At 47.6% G+C, this 22218-nt stretch overlaps 2 protein-coding genes and 1 pseudogene across 3 annotated transcripts; all 3 read right to left on the bottom strand.

The window, feature by feature from the left end:
- Positions 1-6413: 6413 nt before the first annotated feature.
- On the bottom strand, positions 6414-6552 carry LOC125528565 (small nucleolar RNA Z247; annotated as a pseudogene).
- Positions 6553-7476: 924 nt separating this feature from the next.
- LOC125528564 (phosphoenolpyruvate carboxylase 1) lies at positions 7477-11254 on the bottom strand. The gene is made up of 6 exons (XM_087546581.1): positions 10834-11254; positions 9916-10728; positions 9708-9798; positions 9466-9620; positions 7992-9374; positions 7477-7892 (listed from the first exon to the last, which is right to left on the bottom strand). Exons 1-6 carry the CDS (start codon positions 11245-11247, stop codon positions 7602-7604), a joined length of 3147 nt encoding a protein of 1048 aa, XP_087402707.1. The 5' UTR covers positions 11248-11254; the 3' UTR covers positions 7477-7601.
- A 960-nt stretch (positions 11255-12214) lies between these two features.
- WAVE2 (SCAR family protein) lies at positions 12215-21311 on the bottom strand. 2 transcript variants are annotated; one of them, XM_048693022.2, is made up of 10 exons: positions 20786-21311; positions 19415-19578; positions 17839-17962; positions 17645-17777; positions 17021-17124; positions 14119-16888; positions 13938-14030; positions 12948-13052; positions 12691-12807; positions 12215-12608 (listed from the first exon to the last, which is right to left on the bottom strand). In XM_048693022.2, the coding sequence occupies exons 1-10, from the start codon at positions 20971-20973 to the stop codon at positions 12555-12557; spliced, it is 3852 nt and encodes a 1283-aa protein (XP_048548979.2). In that variant the 5' UTR covers positions 20974-21311; the 3' UTR covers positions 12215-12554. The 2 variants fall into 2 exon arrangements, with proteins under 2 accessions (XP_048548979.2, XP_048548980.2); XM_048693023.2 differs by having other exon boundaries at positions 14119-16885.
- Positions 21312-22218: the final 907 nt, after the last annotated feature.

The raw sequence follows: 22218 nt of genomic DNA, 5'->3' as shown, positions 1-22218 counted from the left end.
TCGAGTATCATAACAGTTATAACATAGAACATAAACATTAATTACGAACATGAAAATAAATAATAATGTTTGCCTCTAGGGCATATTTCCTTCATGAACAAGTTTTTTTCAGAAGCAACGAGCCACCCCGCCGACTTTTTTTAAAGAAACCACCACAAAAGTTGTTTTACAAAATCAAAACACTACAACCTAGAAAATAAAAGAAAGAGCACTTAGCTACATCTAAGGAAGCACCTAGACATAACAAAAAGCCAAGAGCCTCAGCCAAAGAAATGGCAAACAAAGGAACCTGTGCCAGATCCCAACTAAAAACAGGTTTGAGGGGGGCGGTGCGGGCAATTTTGAGAGCTCGTACCCCTTCACTCATACGTAAGGGCACCCAACAGCTAGGATTTCCCGTGCCTCCCGCCAGTGCTGGCGCAGGTTTGGCTCGTCTCCTGTGGCCTTAGGGTCATGAAGGCGTAGTGGATCCCGGCCCTTGCCCGCAAGAGGGCTTCGATTTTTTTTAATGTTTTTTGAGTTTTGTTGGGTTTTATGTCATGCTCAGAGAGGCGAGTCGGCGGCGGCTCGTTGAAGATGGAATAAGGTTCTCCCCGCCTAGCCCCCATCTCAGCGGTGCTTCTAGCATCGTAGGAGATCGTGTGGAGGTACATCTCTAGGCGATCTCACGGGATTCGGTCATCGTTTGTCTTCAGTGGATCCAAGTGGATTCGATATCAGTTCGTCTATATTTGTGTGTCTGTAGGTTGGATCCTTCCGATAACGTTTCTCTACATCGATGGCAGTTGTTGTTCTGTGTGCTGGTCATGTAGGGCTTTAGCACGACGTCTTCTCAGTTGCCTATTACAACAAAGTTTGCTCGGCTCCAGTGAGGGAGGGGCGATGATGACTGTGCGCCTTATGCTTGCTCCAATATTTGTAATTATTGATAGATGGTCTATAGACCTTGATGTAATTTTTATTTCTGGTGTTCTTTCGACTACCTTGACAGTTGAAGATAAATCAAAAGTTTTTTCCTGAAAAAAAGAAAAAGAAATGGCAAAGAGTTTTCATCAGCTTGCAGCTAGGGAGTGACCAAAATAACTAGATCAACAGGGGTACACACGACTATCACATATTACAAGTTAACTCAAGCATAGCTTTTGAGAACCAGCACTAGGATTAAGTAGAATTAATCTGATGTACCCTTTGTCCCTCCTCCAAGAAAAGGAGGCTAGGGTTTTTGCCTCCCGTCGGCAACGCCGCCGATCTCCCACGTCTCCTGTGGCCTTAGGGTCATGGGTGCGTGGTGGATCCCGGCCCTTGACGGTGGGAGGGCTCCTTTTTAAGTGCTTCTTCAAGTTTTCTTAGGGTTTGTGTCCTGCTCAAAAATACAAGACGGCGGCGGCTTCTTGAAGATGGAATAAGGTTCTCCCCTCCTAGCCCATGTCCCAATGGTGTGTCTAGCATCGTTGGAGGGCGTGTGGAGGTGTGTCTTCGGTGGATCTCGTGAGATTTGGTCGGTGGTTGTCTTTGGTGGATCCGCTCGGATTCGATATTTGTTCGTCTTTGTTTATGTGTCTTCAGGTTGGATCCTTCCGATTTAAACTTCTCTTCATCGGCGGCGGTTGCTGTTCCGGTGCGTTGCGTCTATGGGACCTTAGCACGACGACTTCCCGACTGTCTACTACAACAAGTTGTGCCCGGCTCCGACGAGGGAGGGGCTATGATGACGGCGCGCCTTCGGCTCGCTTCAGTGCTTGTAATCGTCGCTAGGTGGTCTGTGAATCTGGATGTAATTTATATTATTTCCGGTGTTCATTATACCGCCATGATTGAAGAAGAATAGATTGACAGTTTCTCGCAAAAAAAAGAGAACCAACACCAGGATTCAAAATCTTCGCTCTTCACAACCAGAGTTGGTACACCTAAGTAAATAAACTTACGTTTCTTTCCTTCCCAGCTAATCACCCCCGGGCCTTTTCTTTACTCCAACCAAATTAGGCCGAATCAGGGTTGGGGTCTCCCATTCTCGTGTTGCCACCGCCGCTGATGTCATCTGAGGAATTTTGGTCCCCTCGCCTTCAGCTGCCATTTTAGCGCTGATAGAGGGAGGGGGGCTTGGATCTTCAAGACATCTATGTTCTTCGTCAACATCTAGTGATCATCATAGTTTTGTGAGAATAAATTTCCTCTCGTTCTTTTGACGGTGCTATGAGGTTAGAGAGTTTTCTGTTCTCGCAGACTCGATTATTCAGATCTGATTGTGAATTTTCGGAAGTGTTTCTACCTACCGTAGTAGGCCGCTGGTTGCGTGTTTATATAGGATCAGAATAGCCCTTGATCACGGCATTTACATGGAGGGATTGTTACAAAACTTGTGGTACAAGAAGATAGAGATAAGATACAAATCTGAACAGCCTAGGGTTCGGTTTAGCTTTATCTTAGCTAACCGAATACATCAAGATCTATCTCTAACAATATTCTAACATCCCCTCTCAATCACACCTTGGTCAAGGTGAGATTGCGCCTAAAGTTCTCCAAGTTTCTTACAGGCAATGCCTTCGTAAACCCATCAGCAATCTGATCCTTTGAAGAAACAAACCTTACATCAAGAAGTTTGTTTGCTAATCTTTCTCTGACAAAATGATAGTCAATTTCAATGTGCTTGGTTCGAGCATGGAACACAGGATTAGCAAATAAATAAGTAGCTCCAAGATTATCACACCAAAGACATGGAATTTGTCTAGTAAATACTCGGAGTTCTTTTAGAAGTGACTGAACCCAAATGATTTCTGCAGTTGCATTGGCTACAGATTTATATTCTGCCTCTGTACTTGATCTAGACACAGTAGCCTGTTTCCTGGCACTCCAAGATATTAAATTTGGACCAAAGTAAACTGCAAAACCACCTGTTGACCTTCTGTCATCAATATCACCTGCCCAGTCTGCATCTGAGAAGGCACTCAAAAGAGTAGAGGATGACTTTCTATAAGCTAATCCTGAATTCATAGTGTGCTTGACATATCTAAGAATTCTTTTAGCTGCAGTCCAATGGACTGTGGTTGGTGCATGCAAATATTGACATATTTTATTGACTGAAAAAGAGATATCTGGCCTTGTAAGAGTCAAATACTGTAATGCACCAACAATACTTCTGTACCTTGTACCATCTTCTGATGAAAGAAGCTCTCCATCATGAGCTGATAATTTTTCAGTACTAGACAAAGGTGTGGGTGCTGGCTTGCAGTCTTTCATACCCACTTTGGTTAGAAGATCCAAGGCATATTTTTCTTGTGTTAACACAATACCATCATCAATTTTCTTTACCTCTATGCCAAGGAAGAAATGCAGATCTCCCAGATCTTTTAGAGCGAAGGTTGAGCTCAAATCCTTTAATAATGCTGACACTGCTTCTTGAGAAGAGCTTGTCACAATAATATCATCAACATAAATAAGAACAAATATGGTCAGCATGGACTTATTGAAGATAAAAAGTGAGGTGTCAGCCTTTGATGGAACAAATCCTAACTGCTGAAGTTTAGAGCTCAACCGAGCGTACCATGCCCTTGGAGCTTGTTTAAGCCCATAGAGTGCCTTGTCCAGTTTGCACACATGAAAGGGTGAGTTTTTACTTTCATAACCTGGTGGTTGCCTCATGTAGACCTCTTCTTCCAGAACACCATGAAGGAACGCGTTCTGAACATCTAGCTGTCGCAAGCTCCAACCCCTGGATACAGCAATAGATAGAACAAGTCGAATAGTAGCTGCTTTAACAACTGGACTGAAGGTATCTTCATAGTCTATACCATATCGTTGCTTAAACCCTTTTGCTACTAATCTGGCTTTATACCTATCTATGCTACCATCAGCTTTCTTTTTAATTCTGTATACCCATTTACAGTCTATGATATTTTTACCACTGTTTGCAGGAACGAGATGCCATGTTTTGTTCTTCATGAGTGCTTGGTATTCTTCATCCATTGCTGTTCTCCATCTTTTATCATCCAAGGCTTCTTGAACACTCTGTGGTTCACCTGTGGAACATAACGAAGCATATTTAACTTTGAAATTTTTTTCATATAAAAATGTACCGTCTGAAGGCAACAGTGGCTTCCGGATCCCTATTTGGAGTCGTGTACGCCCTAAAACAGGAGCTTCTGGAGTTGGAGAATCTTCACTTTGCACGGAAGATCCAGAAGCACTTGTTCCATGCGGCACTGGGAACGAAGTCGGGTTTTCTTGCCCAACCAGCGTGTCTTGCACAACACCTGGTCGCCTGGCCCGCGATGGCAACGGCGCACTCATCACGGATGGAGAGGCGCGCGCGGGGCCGGCTGACATGTCGTCCGCCTGTTGGCGCGGGTGGCCAGATGAAGAGGCGCGCGCTGGACTGGCTGACCGGTCGCCCGCTGATTGCTCCGCGCCGCTGCTGCTGTTTGGTGTTGACGCGCTGCCGCCACTGCCTGGCGCTGACGCTGCGCCAGATCCAGTGCTGTCTGCACCCATATCTGCATGGGATTGCATGCACGGACCTGCACCGGATCTTGTGCCGCTGTCTCTTAGCGTGACATACGGTATAGACCCCATATTTAGTCCGTTTGGCACCAAATTTGCATCATTTTCTGCCAAATTTTCTCCTGCACTTTCTGCATCATCTGGACAACGCGGATTAGTACGAGTAATAGCCATATTATTTTGGTCATCTCCATTACTACCCCCATGATCAAAAAAGGTGGATGAGTGAAGATGATCGGGAAGGAGCAAAATTTCTTTACGTAGGAGAGCCCCAGCATTAGGATGAAGTGATGCAAATGGAAAGACGGTTTCATCAAATATGACATCACGAGAGACATATACTCGGCTGGTAGAGACATCTAGACACTTGACCCCCTTGTGTCGAGGACTATAACCTAGGAAAACACATTGTTTGGAACGAAAGGCAAGCTTGCGAGCGTTGTATGGCCTGAGGTTGGGCCAGCAGGCGCATCCAAACACACGTAGGGATTCATAGTTGGGTTTTTTTTGATATAGTCGTTCATACGGGGTGTCAAAATTGATGACACTACTTGGCAAAATGTTGATAAGATATGTGGCAGCAAGAAAAGCCTCATCCCAAAATTTTAAGGGCATAGAGGCGTTTGCAAGAAGTGCAAGACCTACTTCAACGATATGACGATGTTTTCTTTCGGCAGATCCGTTTTGCTGATGAGCATGTGGACAAGAAACATGATGAGCAATTCCAATCTTTTGGAAAAATGAGTTTAGTTTCTCGTACTCCCCACCCCAATCAGATTGGACAGTGAGTATTTTGGCATCAAATTGACGTTCAACGAATGCTTGGAAATTATGAAAAACTTCAAAGACATCGGATTTTTTCTTAATGAGATAAATCCATGAAAACTTGGTATAATCATCAATGAAGCTAACATAATACTTGTATCTACCAACAGAAAGAGGGGCATCTCCCCATACATCAGAAAAGATTAACTCAAGAGGTTTGGTAAATACACTAGTAGACACGGGATAAGGTAATTGGTGACTTTTTGCACATTGGCATGAGTCACACACCGACTCAAAGTTTGGCTCCCCATGATAAGAGAGTTTATTATTCCTAAGCACACGTTGAACTATTTGAAAAGAAGGATGGCCAAGGCGATCGTGCCATCGCGATGAAGATATCTTGACAGCACCAAACGCTTGTTTATTTGATGTCCTAGATGGAAACAATGGATAAAGTCCTCCTCTACATCTGCCTCGATGCAGCACCCTCCCCGTGGCCTGATCCTTAATAAGAAAGAAATAAGGCCAAAATTCAATATAAATATGATTGTCAAGGGTGAGACGATGAACGGAAATAAGATTTCGTGAGGCAGTGGGGGCATGCAAAACTTTGTTTAGATGAAGAGTATCACTAGGGGTATTAATAGAGGAATGTCCAATATGGCTAATGCTCATACCTGCACCATCAGCAGTGTGGATCTGATCATGCCCGCGGTACTTGTCTCGAACGGTTAGCTTCTCGAGCTCCCCGGTGATGTGATCTGTAGCGCCGCTATCTGCATACCAGTTGGTATCCACCCCGTAGGAGGATGTAGTGGCCGATCCCCCCACTTTTTCTTCTGGAAGATAATCATCAGTGAACCTATACCAGCACTCCATGGCGATGTGACCGGGCTTGTTGCAGATCTGGCAGTGGGGGCGATCATTGCGGAAACCACCACCACCATTTGGCCCGGGTCCTCCAAGTCCGCCAGGTCCAGGGCGTCCCCCCCGATTGTTGTTGTAGACAGGGGGCGCACTGCCAGGGCCACGGCTGCCGCCGCCACGGCCACGCGGCGCGCCGCGTCCGCGCTGCTGACCACGCCCACGAGCAGCTGAGTTTGCAGACGATTTGAAGCCACCACCGGATCGTTGCAGGAGCTCAACTCTCTGATCGAAGTTGGCCATCTGCGAGTACAGTACATCGAGGGTGAGAGGTTCAGTGCGAGCGTCGAGGGCGGATACCAGGGGGTTGTATTCCATGTCGAGGCCGGCCAAGATGAAGGAGATGAGCTCGTCGTCCTCGAGGGGTCTGCCTGCAGCCGCTAGCTCATCAGCAAGCGACCTCATGCGGGCGAAGTAGACGGCCACCGACTGATTTCCCTTCTCTGCATTGGAGAGGGAGATCCGAAGATTGTTGATGCGGGAGCGCGAATTGGAGACGAACATGTTCGTCAGGGCGGTCCATGCCGCGTGCGCCGTCTCGACCGACACCATCTGTGTCAGGACTTCTTTGGAGACGGACGTCAGGAGATAGCCCAGCACTTGCTGGTCCTGAACGACCCAGGCTGCATGCTCTGGGTTTGGCAGGTTCGTGACCTTGCCATCTTTGTCTGTGGTGGATATGGTAGGCTCCGGCTCAGGGATGGATCCATCAAGGTATCCGAAAAGGGAAGCAGCACGAATCTGGGGAAGGAGTTGGGTCTTCCACAGAAGGAAATTGTCACGGGTAAGCTTTTCTGTGATCTGATTATTCAGGGGATTGGCGGTGCTGTGGGAGGACGATGACATGGCTGCGGTTGGGAAGGAAAGCTAGATGTATTTTGGAAGGAAGGCTCTGATTACCATGTGAATTTTCGGAAGCGTTTCTACCTACCGTAGTAGGCCGCTGGTTGAGTGTTTATATAGGATCAGAATAGCCCTTGATCACGGCATTTACATGAAGGGATTGTTACAAAACTTGTGGTACAAGAAGATAGAGATAAGATACAAATCTGAACAGCCTAGGGTTCGGTTTAGCTTTATCTTAGCTAACCGAATACATCAAGATCTATCTCTAACAATATTCTAACACTGATGAGTTTATTCAGCCGGGCGACTAATCTAGCGCCCGCTGTGCTCTCTCTCTCCATTTATATCTCTAAAAAGTTTGATTTAAGGTCTTTCCCCTTGTGAACCACGTTGCCGAACTGTGATATGACATTGGAGGCCCGAGGCTCACTAATTCGAAGGAAAAAAAAACGCAAAAACCAATGCACATTTCCACTTTCACCGATCCTTCTACTATTTTCAGAAAAAAAAAGAGGGTCACAAATCCATGACCAGGACATGAGAGTCCACCCAAGAAGAAAAATTCAGAATCAGCCCGTGTTCTGCATGCCCGCGGCGATTCCCTTCATGGTGAGGATGAGCGTGTCCTCCAGCCCGGGGTCGTACTCGCTGCTGGGGTTGAGCTCCATCAGGCTCTCCGCCGTCTCGTCGATGAACTCCTTGGACAGCGGCGGCCGCGTTGCCGGCCTGAACTCGCCGTCCCTGATCCTCTTCAGCGTGTACGCCTGGCACACGTTCAGCGCCGTGATGTACGAGTCCCGCAGCAACAGCCGCTGCCTCAGGTACGGGTCGCTCTCCAGCAGGTCTTCGTGCCCAGCAACCTACACACACATGCAAGATCAAGAAATGCGCATCCATGGTGACATGATCTCATCGTCTGCAATATTTCAGGCAGCTGAAGGGATCGAGAGCTCACTCACCTTTAGGAGGAGGCTCTGTGTCTCGGCGTAGTTGGCTCTGAGCTGCTCCCCGAAGGGCCAGAGGTCTTCGGGGACGAGGAGCTTGTCGTAGAGCGCGGCGATGCCGGGGTCGCCCTTGGCGAACACCATCTCGAGGAGGTCGATGGTGACGCGGAAGAACGGCCACTCGTCGTACATCTCCCGGAGCGTGGCGAGGCCGCCGGGCCTGTCCATGGCGTGCCGGAAGGCGGCGCCGAAGCCCAGCCACACGGGGAGGTGGAATCGCGTCTGCGTCCACGCGAAGATCCACGGGATGGCGCGCAGCGACTCGATGCCGCCGCCCGGCTTCCGCTTGGAGGGCCGGCTGCCGATGTTCATCCGCCCGTACTCCGTCTCCGGCGTCGCACACCGGAAGTACTCCACGAAGCGCGGCTCCTGGAACACGATGGCCCGGTACTCCTCAGTGGCCACCGTGGCCATGTCGTCCAGCAGCGCGCGCCACTCGGGCTTCGGGGAGACGGGCGGGTTCATGCCGTGCTCCAGCGTGGCCGCCGTGAACCTCTGCAGCGTGCGGAAGCAGAGGTTGTCCTCCCCGAACGACTTCTCGATCACCTCGCCCTGGACGGTGACGCGGAGCGAGCCGTTGACGGTGTTGGGCGGCTGCGACAGGATGGCGAGGTGGCTCGGCCCGCCGCCGCGGCCCACGGTGCCGCCCCGGCCGTGGAAGATGGTGAGCTTCACGCCGTGCCGCTCGGCCACGTCCACGATCTCCTCCTGAGCCTTGTAGAGATACCACGCCGCCGACAGCCGGCCGGCGTCCTTGCCCGAGTCCGAGTAGCCGATCATGATCTCCTGCTTGCCGTCGATCCTCTCCTTGTACCAGTCGATGGAGAAGAGGAGCTCCATGGTGGCGCGCGCCTGCTGGAGGTCCGCCAGCTTCTCGAACAGCGGCACGACCCGCATGGGCGTCTTGACGCCGCACTCCCGCTGCAGCAGCTCGACGGCGAGCACGTCGGACGGCGCGGTGGCCATGGAGATGACGTAGGCGCCGAAGCTGTCGGCGGGGAGCTCGGCGATGACCCGGAAGGTGCCGAGCACGTCGGCGACCTCGTCGGACTGCGGCAGGTCCGGGCCGAAGAGCGGGCGGTTGCCGCGGAGCTCGTTGACGAGCCAGTCCTGGCGCTGCTCCTCGGGCCAGTCCCGGTAGGAGCCGATGCCGAGGTGCGTGGTGATGGCGTCGACGGCGTCGATGTGGCGGTCCGACTCCTGCCGGATGTCCAGCTTGAGGAGGCAGAGGCCGAAGGTGGAGACCTGGCGCATGAAGTCCAGCAGGCTGCCGTCGGCGATCAGCTTGTCCCCGCAGTCGCACAGCGAGCGGTAGCACAGCTCCAGAGGCTCCAAGAACTGCAACAAATCCATCAAATGTAAGAACATAGACCCCATCAAATGATTCTAATCCTGTAACTCATTTGCAGTGGAAAAAGAGATCGCTAACCTCCTCGACCCTGGTGTAGGTATCTTCTTCCGGGATGCTCGATTCTCCGCTGGACAGGATCTCTCGAGCACGCTCGCAGGTGTTGTATAGCTTGTCCCTCACGTCGCCGAGTATGATGCGGTAGGGCTCCCGCGGAGAGATCTGCTTCCAAAACTCTGCAGCACATGAATGTTTTCTAATTTAGACATGGCTTAGAAGGAATTTCTGCAGGCTGTGAGCAGAACCGAATGGAGCATGCATACCGATGTAGTACTTGGCGTACTTCCGGGAGGACAGCCGGTGCAGCTCGTCGGCGCGGGCCCGGAGCTCATCGTTGCAGCGCCACATAGAAAGCTTCAGACAGACAAATGCATGGCACCGTCAGAAACTGAAACCAGTACATAGTAGTAATTGGCATCGACTTGGGTGAAAATGCTCGTGTTGTGAGCATCAGAGACTGAGGAATGGCACCTCGAACATGAGGCTGCCCATCTTGGAGAAGTACATGTTGGCGGCCATCATCCTGGCGAGCAGGCAGACGTCCCGGGTGACCTCGGGGGTGACCCTGGGGTTGCCGTCGCGGTCGCCGCCCATCCAGGAGGAGAACTGGATGAGCGGGACGTCGTAGGGGAGGCGCTCCTCGATGCCGATGTTCCTGAGCGCCGTGTCGACGCGGCGGAGGAACTTGGGCACGCCGTTCCAGATGGTGTCGTGGAAGTAGCTCATCCCGGCGCGCATCTCGTCCTGCGGCGTGGGCGGCGTCCGGCGGATCTCGTCCGTCCGGAACGCCGCCAGGATCTCCCGCTGCAGGGCCTCGTCGATCTCCTGCTTCTCGTTCTCGGACACGCCCTCCACGCACAGCTGCGTGAGGCACGTCCGGATGCTGGCGTGCTTCTCCAGGAGCGACCGCCGGATGGACTGGGTGGGGTGCGCGGTGAAGACGAGGTCCGTAGTCTGCGCCCTGAGCGCGTCGAACACCTCCTGGGGCGTCTTGCCCAGCCCGCCCACCATCCGCTGGAAGGTCTCGTCGATGTCCGACTCGGTGGGCGCCAGGGCCTCGTCCGCGAACCCGCCGCGCCGGCTCGTCTCCATCTTCTTCTGGTACACCATCTGGATCTCCTCCGCGAGGTTGGCCAGGTTGAGCATGTGCGACAGCGAGCTGGACACCATGATGGCGTCGCCCACGTCCAGGCTCGTGAACAGCGCCCCCAGCTCGCCCAGCTTCGCCGCCCGGTCGCCCACGTCCCGCTGGTACTCCCCCGACACCCGCAGGCACTCCTCCACCTACAACAACAAAATCAGTCTCCAGAGTTGATTGATCGCCGGACCGGAGAGTGCGGTGCAGGAGAATGAAATGAATTGCTCTGTCGGTGTCAAGTGTTTGCGCACCACTCGTCTGAAGTTGCTGCCGTGCAGGTCCTGGATGATGTCGAGGAAGCGGGTCACGAGGAGGGCCTCGTAGTTCTGCAGCCGGTCGTCGTCCTCCGTCGCCCCGCCCCGCGCGAACTGCCGGAGCTGGGCGTCGACGGACTCGGCCACCGCCGCCGCGCGGACGCTCCTCGGCGCCGGCCGCCGGAGGGCCGCGTACTGCGGCGGCAGCGCGAGCCGCCTCCGGCCGGGCTCGAGCTTTATCAGGAGGGTGAACGGGGAGGTGTGGAGGGAAATCATCGCGCCGTCTAAAAACTTGACACGCCACGTATCAGCAGGACATGGCGGGAGAGTACGGCGAGCACGCCGTCCTCTGGGTTTTAAGCAGCGGGGAGAAGCGGAAGAGGATTTGGTGGCTGTTGCTAATACTGGCATCTCCCCAGTCTCCGCTGTGGCTAACGATTTTTTGCCACGCGTGCCATACGATTTTCTGCCGACCGTGTCGCCGGTACCACGGGCCGTACCACTAAACCGGTCCACGGCAGCAGTCGGCACACCAAAATCTCCAGGCCTTTGCTGCTGTGAGGGTCATGCGAAGTCGGCCTGTGAAATCTTTGCGCCCAGTATGGCTCCTCGTTTTTGTTCCTTCCGGGGAACCGACGCTTAGGATGGCTGAAGAGCTGCAGAATGGTTTCTGGTTAGGATGTCGCGCGCTGGACCAACAGAGACTCTTGGGGAAGCTGATAAACCTTCCTCCGTGACAGTATTGGCACTTGGCAACAGCAATATGATAAAAACTGCTGGAAACGACCAAATATGATCCGCATCAGAAATTCACAAAAATGGCATAATAGACTGGGGGATCCCAGTACCCAGGTTTTGGAATATTCTGGGGACGACGTGACATTGCCCTGCTTCAAATGGTATCTGCGCAGATATTCGCACAGCGAGGCCACTTGCTGCAGTAATAGTAGAAATGATCGCCTCCGGTTCTTCACAGACCACAGGAATTGAGGACCGGAACAATCTTATAACAATGGGCCATCATGTGTCATGAAAATATGCAATACCATCTCTCGAACCCCAAAAACGAAAGTGCACTGCCAACCTTTTTTTACATATGAGTAGTACGTAATAAAATTTGAGACATGAAATGACAACTAAAAGGGATGGGTATTCAGTTGCATGTTCCTTCTTACAAATGAATAGTGTAAGACATAGATTGTACTTCCTCTGTAAAGGAATATAAGAGCGTTTAGATCACTACTCTTAAATGATAGTATTGACTAAGATGAAGAAAAATCAACTGCATCTCCTGATTTAGATTATGCATCTCATAGTATGGAGGTAATGCAGTGAGACTTATTAAGAATTATTTTTCCTTCGCCAAAAATAAACATGCTTGCAAATGACAGGATAATTTCTTTATCGGTATGTCCCAATCTTATTAACAATGCAAAGAGACATTTTTTAGTACAATGCCATGAAAAATAGCTTAACATACTTATTTTATTTGTCCATCTCACTACCATTAATAAATAATAAGATAAATTTACATGATATGGAAATGATTTAACATTTCTACAACCACAGGGAGCTAAGTTACACTACCATTAACTAAAAAAAGGTTAAAAAAACAGAGCTGCAAAATCTAATTACAATGAAGAAAAAGGTGTTATTCACATTTTCACTCTTCATCTTGTACTAGTTGCATATACAGAAAAGGTTTGTCATATGCATTCTCAGTTGATATCACTCCAGTTATCATCATCACCTCCCTCGTCACTGGCCACAGCCTGATAACATGGAAGTAATCAGGGGGGAAACAAAGAATAACCCAAAATCTAACATGAGGGGAAATATCAAGACAATGCATACCTGCCGGATTGCATTCGCCTTCTCCAAAATTGCTACAACGTTGGAATTGGCAGTGGGCTCGGTTGACTGAGATGAGGCATTTGTCTTAGATCCATTTGTTCGTCTCAAGTTGAATGTCTGCATCGTACAAACATGTTTACAAACTAGTTGAGTGTGGTCCTTTAGTGTGCTGTGGTGCCAGTGCAGAGAATCAACAAATCTCAAAGGGCATAAAGGGCTGTGGTACGCAAGTACACCAGCTCATATATTTGACATACCTTGCTCCTGATTTGCTGAAGCAAGTCCCCCCTTTCATCCAAACTGTTAACATCACTGAATACTGCTTTGGTCTTTTCATGTCCATTCAGCTTGTGCAGATCTGGCTGCAATAGTTTGTTATGTAAAGTGAGGAGTAACATCAGTATCGCATACAACAGTCAAATGGTACCTTTCAAGTTCAAGAACCAACTGACCGTTATTAAAAATATTACTCCCTCCGTTCACTAAGATGTTCCAACTTTTTTCTGAATCGGATATATATAGACGCTTTTTAGTGTGTTTGTTTACTCATCTCAATCCGTATGTAGTCCATATTGAAATATCCAAATTGTCTTATAATAGTGAACGGAGAGAGTACTTGTTAGTAGGCAAAAGGAAAGGCATATTAGCCATACTGAGACATGGTTCGTTGATGCTAAGCGTTCAACACTCGACACTGCCATGGGTCAGATAATATTTATGCCCATAACCCGTTGTGGAGGGTCCACGGTCTGTCATTATCAATAACATAACAAGAGATTTCGTAACTTGGAGGAAAAGTGAGTTCTGGGCTTATGGCTACATGATGTCCTATGTATGGCAGTATTTCTGAATTGCTTAAGTTATGAAATGTCTACAGTATAGGCTACAGAAAATGAACATTTCCATGCCTGACGAGTTTTAACCATAGAACACCAGCATTCATTTTATGAACCTAAAATGTTAACTCACCCGCAGTGATGAACCCATAACTTTGATTCTACTGGTCTGACTACACATATCAACACATGAGAGTTCCACTTTTAACAAATTTAGCCAACTCGTCACTTACATGATAAAATTACCAAATAATTATCCAAAAACATATTTTGAACTTCCACACCAGGCATGACCAAGTGGGTTCTTCATTTACACTTTTTCCTTTTGAACTCATTGGTGGGAAGTAGCAAAACAGAGAACATAGATAACAAATAACATTTTCTTAAGAATAAAATAGAAAGCAAACAAACCTTATCCCTGATTTGCTGAAGCAAGCTTGATTTGATCTCAAATATATTAGGAAGATTACTCGTTTCTTTGATCACATCAACTTTCTCATGGTTCTGCATGCACGGAGTTCATATAGTGTCATCAGCAAGAGATTACAATGACAACTGACACCAAGGTATTCAAACAAGAGTTAAGTCTTACCACTTCCTTAACATTTCCTTGTGGAAATGGTGGTGCACAGGGCGGAAGATGTTCCTGCATAGGAGTGTGTACAGGTGGTAGACTTGAGGCATTCTTAAGCATGTCTTTAGCTGTAGAGTCTCTTTCTTCTCCAAGGGAAGTCGTTTGTCTCATTGTCCTCCACTGCATGGGGGGAAGAGGAGGTGGCGGCGGCATCTGATCTTCATCTGGTGATAAATTGACAGGATTATGTGGAATGAGCGCATCTCCATTTTGCTGATTACTTGTTGACATCAAAGTGTCAAAGTTCGGAAGTTCTCCAGCAGGATGAGATTCTAACGAGCCGAGACCATTAGGATCTTCAATATCTGAAAGTGAAATAGTGGACTTCTCACCAGATAAGTTCATCTGCTCGAATCCCATATAGCTAGAGACAGGTGTTGTGGAGGATCCTATCTGATTTGAATCATTATACAGCTCATGATCTTCCAATCCAATTCCATCTTCTTGATCCCACAACTCAGAGTTTGAATATAAACGTGGACTTAGATCATCATATGAAGAATAACTATAAGATCTACCAAAGGTATCATCTTCTGATTCAGAACCACTACCAGGCTGTGGGACAGAAGACCCTGGAAGTAACTGAAATGTCGGTAACATCATATCATCAACATTTTCATTAAGATTGCCATCAGAGAAATCTAGGTTCAATTTCGAAATTTCAGATGCACTCATAGGGTGAAAAGATATTTTCATATGCTCTAGAGGCGGAGATGATTTCTCAGAGTAATGGCCACTAGAGAAGATTGACGATTTGGGCGGCCCATCCATGCCATTATCTGTTTTCTTCTCAAACTGAGATGTCTCGAATACTGCTTCCTTTGGTGCAAGAGTAGAATTTACAGTAGCTTCATCAAACCCATTTGCATCAGTGTTCACTCTCCCAGATGACATAGGAAGATCATTATACTTGGGAGAAGTTCTCCTCTGAAGTGTATTGGCAAGGAATCTTTGTGCAATGCTTGAGAAGCTTGACGCAGACACCACGTGCAAGTTATTCCTTCCAGCCAAGTCAGTGGCAGAGTATGTTTCAGCACCATTTTCAGCATGACCTTCAGATTCTAGGAGCTCACTTATTGAAGCTTGCTTGCCATTCAAATTGTTGTGCTCCCTGTGCTCAAAATATGTGGAAGAATCTGAGGGCCGGTCTGTTTGACTATAAACTGCATCAGGTGCTCTTATGGCTGATTGATTAGTCTCTGGGTAGCTTTGGCTTGCAGAACCAGGATATATGCCAATTGGAGGTTTAGACGGTTCAAGTCCGAAGAGCCCAGCATTTGTCCAGAGCTTAACAGAAGATAATTCTACAGAACTAGTAGGAGCATGTGTGGGAAGGTGTTGGGTTGCAGATCCATTCCCTGATGACTCATTCAAAGGCATGGTCTGTGAATTAGACACTTCAGCCATGCCACAGCCACCAAATTCCTGATGATTTTCTCCAGGATAATCCTGAGGACCCCTTTCAGGAATTAGAGAGTTACCAGTGGTATCACCAGTTAAGATTTTTGCAGGAGATGCCTCGCTAGCTGGAGCAAAGGAAATGGCAGGTTCCGGTACAAGACAACTAGTGCTTTCATTGGTACCATCTTCTGACGCATCTTCTACATTACTCTCAGGGATCTGATTGACAACAGATTCTTTATTGGGAGGAAAAACTGCATAGGTTGACAGCCCTGGTTTTGATATCTCAGGAGAATCTCTGGGATTAACTTCTGCCTTACTCTCAGGAATCTCATTTGCATGAGGGGGGCTCTGATTGGGTGGTGTAGCTGTATATGCTTGCAATGCCGGTTCTGAAATTTCAGTGGGGTCTCCGGCAGCATCATTTGCATTATTCTCAGGGATGGTGGTAACAGATGACCATTCATTAGGATGTATATCTGTATAACCAGACAATGCATGCTGTGAAATATCCGGAGCATCTGCACTTGACAAACTGGGGAAATCGGCAGTTCTTTCAAAAGTATGTAACATTCTGTAATTTGGACTTGTATCAGGAAATTCAGCGGGAGAAGAATCAGGAAGCTGTGCAACGATGTTATCTGCCGACTCTATTTGAGGTCCATGAGCATTGAAGGAATGTACTGGCTTCCCTCGTTTTTTAGTTTGAAAGTCAGCCTCAGTGTCTGTCTCAGATTCAAGTGTGTTAAGTGCATCCATATAGTTGTCTGTTTCACTGGGGACTTCATCACGGGGGTTTAAGCCTGAAGACAGTAATAACAACTTCGCCTTCTGAAGTAAGGCCCCTTGCTGCTCCAAGGTCTCCATCTCCCTGTGATCAACTTCTCGCTGCACAGGCTTAATAGGTTTAGTTTCTGCATTTTCAGCCCTATCCATGACGACATCGTCACAGTAGACAGAACTTGTAGTCATGACAATTGCAGTCTTTTCATGCCATTCAACAGATGGTGAATTAGCATTCATCTCATCTGAGAGGGAACCTTGCTTCGAATCATCATCCAGATCATCTGCCCTGGTCCCGCTAAGCAAGATGGGGGAAGAGGCATCATTAAGCTTGTGTGTATTAATATTTGACAGCTTGTCATGACCATTATCATGAGGAACTACAGAAGGCTTTGTATCTGAAGCTTGTTCTGCAAAACTCAGTCGTGCCTTTGAACTAAATGAAGAAGATCTGCTTATATTGTCAGGGTTGGATCTTGCATCAGATGTAGATCTATGCTCTGAGAAACTCCGGCCATCCATGCTGGGAGATGCACACTGCCTGCTGCAAAAGAATTATTAAGAGTACTGTTTTAGATGTATTATATTATTAAATATACAAGAAAAACAAAGTCATGGACGATGAAAACATATATACAGTTGCTGTATCTTTGAGTTTGGGATTTGTGTGTAAAACCTGCTGGTAAGTTGAACAGCAGTGAGTGCTCGCTGCAATTCACCATTCCTATGCCTGGATGTGACTTGTCCATGGTATGGTTCTTTTAGGCGTGATCCTTTTCTCTGTCCAAGTTCAATCAAGTCTTTCAGAATAGAGTTACTAACATGCAAAAATAAAACTTTCATCTGCCAAACTAATACCAATAAGACACAACCATCCAATTTAGCAATTATTAAAACTTGCTGTGGATTAAATAAGAGTGTTTTGTAAAAAAAAAAGGGGGGGGGGGGGGGGGGGGGCAGCCTGGTGCACGTAGCTCCCGCTTGCACAGGGTCCGACCACTTTGGGTCTTTTGTACGCAGCCTTTCCCTGCATTTCTGCAAGAGGCTGTTTCCAGGACTCGAACCCATGACCTCATGGTCACAAGGCAACAGTTTTACCGCTGCGCCAAGGCTCCCCTTCTAAATAAGAGTGTTTTGTAATAATTAATTTCAGATTAGTACATAATAGTTGGCATGCTCATAGAGTAGACTGGAGCAGACAACACAAGTAAATTGATTTGAAGTCAGTCATGCATGTGTGTTGACTAAAATAGCTATGCATAGACATTGATCTTTGGACATAAAAAACGAGAAATAGAACCTTAATTTTATGAGATCTCCTTTCTTTTTGGAGATGTGAAGTCTTGTCTGCTCTCATCACATCCCATGATTTCTTGAAGTATGATGGATCAGAATATCTCTTCAAACAAGCCCCAGCACCAGCATTGTCAAATCTGAAAATAGATCATGTTAGATACCCAAAAGCGTTTGAAAATAGAAAGCAAGCATCCTTACTTGTCAAGAAGGTAAAGTCGTGGTGGGTCTCGGCATTCTTCATAGGAATCCATCATAAACCGAGGCAAATCACTGGATAGGAGATGATTTTGCTCATTTTGAAGTTGTGTGTGCCAGTCAGAGCCTGCATTTAATTAGCAAATTAAGTCAAGATGCACGATGATCTTAAACCAAATTGATGGTTATGGTCAAGAGACAGTTGATTATGAGACTGAGTTAGAAATGAACTGTTTTGTACCATGTTAGTCCGGTAATGGTAAAGCAAAAGCTAGATTCATTATTCATTACCGCCAGCCAGGACTACTCTAACATTATAGACGGATTAACTTATTACCATAAGAGGTTTGTACTGATTTAGTGACCACATGAGCCAACTTTAACTACTATCAATACACTCTGAAAAATTAGTGTGAACTAAATATGGGCAAAATGATTGTTGATGACTAAGATATGCGCAAGAATCCTTAGCTCGTTTCTTTTTCTACTTGTGAACATCTATACTTCTATATAGTATACCAGTAACAAGTCATATGGACCGTTGGATCTTTCCAATCGGACAGCTTATATTTAATGGCTTGTGTTGCAGGACTACGTGGCTGCAAATAGACCATTGGATATGCAATTCTGACGGCCTATGTTGTAGGAATTCGCGGTGTGCTGCGTCCCTCTGCAGCCAACGTGACACTCAGATGAAGTTTCTAGCATGCGCAGCCAACGTGACACTCAGATGAAGTTTCTAGCATGCGCACGTGATCCTCCCATCACTATCCAGAAATTTCTACTAGCAGACAAGAATGCATGCACATTAGGCCAGGTAGATTAGTAATATGTGCCGTACTATAGCGCAGGCTACCAAGTAGGCATCATGATGATAGAGAGAGAGAGAGTAAACGCATAGGCACAGAAGCTGGAAACAATATTCTGCCCTGAAGCAATTTAACCGATTAAAGAGTGGCAAATAAAATAAAAATGCAGTGTGTTTTACAGCTAAATATATTTTATTTTCTCTTATATATTCAGTTTACAAATATTATTATCCTTGTTTTTTCTTTGTTCATAAATAAAGTCTGAAATTTTGAACAACCAAAGAGACAAAATCAATGTTTGAATAATTATGTTATTTGTAATGATGAATAACTGGTATTCTTTGGATTGCTCGATTAAGAATGTATTAAAATTTATTAAGGCAAATGTTTGAGGATGAAGTGGTTATCATTTTCTCTTTGTATTCTAAATTTTGTAAAACCATCTTACACATATACACTATTGAATTATTTATATCTTTATAATAATTATTATTTTGAAAAGGGGAAGCTCCAAGCTGTGCGTCATCATAATGCACATAATCAATTTTATTAAAATTCTTTCATATAGTTCAAGGTACAAAAATATAACCAGTCGGAAAAAAAAGATACATAACTTGACTACATTATAATTAATGATTAATTAATTGACGAGTTGCATGTATGGTAGTTCAAATCATGATGCTTAAAATTACACACATGTATGTGTGTTTATAACACGTGTGTGGCACGTGCCATTTACTAGTATGTATAGTCATTGATGAAGTAACTACCTGGTACATAAGCAAAATGTATATGGCTCTTCTGATTCTTCACAGCTTTTTCAAGAGATGGAAGTGCTGCTTCAATGTTCTGTACTCGGGTCAGCACCTTACGCCCCCTGGCCGATGTAGTTATAACTTGCTCATGTAGGTCATGAAAAACATCTGCCGCGAATCTGGTATGACCAAAGAATACCTCAGGCGTAGGAAACTAAACGTAACAATTTAAGATGAATATTAGAGGATTTATAGCATGCCTGAAGCCAACTCAAAGCTAGCAGATCAACTCTGCCTGACATTGTCATAAGCATAAGCATATGGCATTAATTTTTTGGAGGAAATAGGAAATGCAATGATAAATAATAAAACGGTAAAATCGCAAAAAATGACTTCCCGAGAGTGGTGACAGTTTTCGATCAACAACCAGTAGAAATTGCCGGCAACCACGGAAACACTTGCACAATAATTAACAAAGACTCCTTTAGCCCCAAGCATTCAACAAGATATATCTACAAATTCACTCAGTCACCCACTAGGACGCCTAGAACAGGAGCTTCTCCAAAGTCTATATCATAAAGAAAAGATAGGATAAAGGGACCGGCAATACGTAAGTCGCCTGAAAATTCATTTTGGGTAAGCCGGTTTTCTGGGCCATTAGATTAAGGTCCAACGGCCCTACTTCTTTCTTCTTCCTCCTCCAACCATTCCTCCTTCCACCAAATCGACTTACCCAAATTGCAAATTCAGTCAACTTACATATAGGTATTGTGATAAAATAAATTCATCCTGACATGGGATCTTACCCAAATATGGCATACCTAGACTACACCAATAGTTACTAGTTCCTACCAATTCAACAAAGCATGCCTCCAAAAACCTAGCAAACGCGGTAAAAACACCTGATTGTTAGCCCGTATAACGCTCCGAAGACACACAATTTGGTTCTACCCGACTCAATCCTAATGCTATCTCTGAAAATGAGCTCAAAAGCCACCAGTGCCCAAAACCAAATATCCACTTCCAGCCAGGCAGCACTGCTGCTTTGTCGATAATCGGCGAGCGCAAACCCGGTCATGATTCCTGGAATCCCGCACTCAATCTCGCGTAATCAAATGCAGCCACCTCAAACACCAGATCCCACTACCTTCCAATCACCCCCAATCTCAAGCACAGACGCCTCAACCTCACTAACCAGCGACCAAACACTTCCCCACAAGTGTACCGCAGCCGCCCGCCAAAATCGCGACACACGGAGAGCACCAGATCCCACACGAGAAGGCTGGAAACACGCACACACACTCGCCGAATCGAGCCACGCACGAACAACCAAAATCAGACCGCGAGGCGGACAGAAGCGGAGAGGAGGGGAGGGAGCGGGCTTACTCCGCGAGATCTCCGAGCTGGCGCAGGATCCCGACGAGGCCCGCGACGGCGACGCCCTCGAGCAGCGCCTTGGGCTCGGGCTCCCCGCCGGCGGCGGCGGCGCCCCTCTTCCCTGCCCCCGCGCCGCCGTACAGCCCGGGGTCGCCCAGCCCGACCTCATTCCGCACCTCGAACCTGACCAGCGGCATCTCCGCCCCACCAACCACCGAGCGCGCTCCTGCTCGTCCTCCTCACCGCCGAGGCGCGGCCATCGCGGCGCCTGGCGGTCGCTATAAATGCGACGCCGCAACGGCTACTTTTCCAGTGGGAGCAGGTGCGCCGGCTTGGTCTCGGGGCGTCACAGGTTGCCGCCTCCGCACGGAAGGGGGCGGCCGAGGGGAGTGGAGGCGACGCCGAGGCGCGTGGCGGGAGGGGGAGGGGAGGAAGGGGAGGAGCGTCGGTCTCCGACAGGGTGCGGGGCGAAAGGGACGGTGGGAAAGGGAGGCGCACGCAGCGCTGCGGGCACGAGGGGGGTGGGCAAGTGGCGCGTCCCGTGGTATGCTAGTAGGCTGTAGGCAGGCGCGGCGCGGCCTGGTGTGATTGATTAGGCCAACTCCACCGCGCGATCCCAAATGGACGTCCGTTTTGTCCGGTTTTTGTCTCTTTGAGTAGGGATTTGGCGTCGTATCTGAGCTTGTCCTGAGATGCGGTGGCCGTGCGCCCAGCGCGCGGACGCATCCCGGCCGCATCCTGTCTGCGTATTATTTTTTTGCAAGTCCTTAACTTTATTTCATCATTCATTTTTGGTACATGAAAAATACATTATCATATTTTGACTAGCAAAGCAAGACCAAAGAAAACAAGAACCACAAGAATACATTTTAGAAGATACCCAAATTCCATAACTGCTCCCTTGAGTTGGGTTAGGGCCTTCTCCATGCACTCGTTGTTTATCTGTGGAGGAGGAGGCTCGACCTGGCATCCTCCTTTCTTCTTCAAGCCAAAAGTCGATGTTGCTTCCTCCTCACACTAGTCTCGTGTCTAGCCTCTAATCTAGCAACAAGTGCACTTGTCTCATTTTACAGCCTCTATGCTAGCTAAAAGTGCACGAACATGTACTAAATTTCGCTCTATCAATATATCGATGTACTCTTCTTCCCAATACCAAAACTTGCATCCGTTCTACACAACAAAATTTGAAGTTAGCACAACTAGTTAAATCTAGAGCACAAACCGAAGCTAAAAAAAAGCACATACCCCATCGTTTAAGCACTTGATGAACACCCATCCGGGATGTTCCGGCGTTGTAGACACGCGGCGCACGACCATCCTTGGGCAGCGGTCGCACTTAATGAGTGGCAACGGTGCGCCGGCGAGCTTTTGGGCAAGCACTGAGCCCGCCCGACCGCCATTCATGTATCTGCCGGCGGACCACCGACGGTGCAGATCCGAGC

Source organism: Triticum urartu, chromosome 3A (genome assembly GCF_056163025.1).
Source record: "Triticum urartu cultivar PI428250 chromosome 3A, HENAU_Tu73, whole genome shotgun sequence".
Classification (NCBI taxonomy): domain Eukaryota; kingdom Viridiplantae; phylum Streptophyta; class Magnoliopsida; order Poales; family Poaceae; genus Triticum; species Triticum urartu.
The sequence above is the reverse complement of the archived record's forward strand: the minus strand, read 5'-3'. Positions and strand labels throughout refer to the sequence as shown.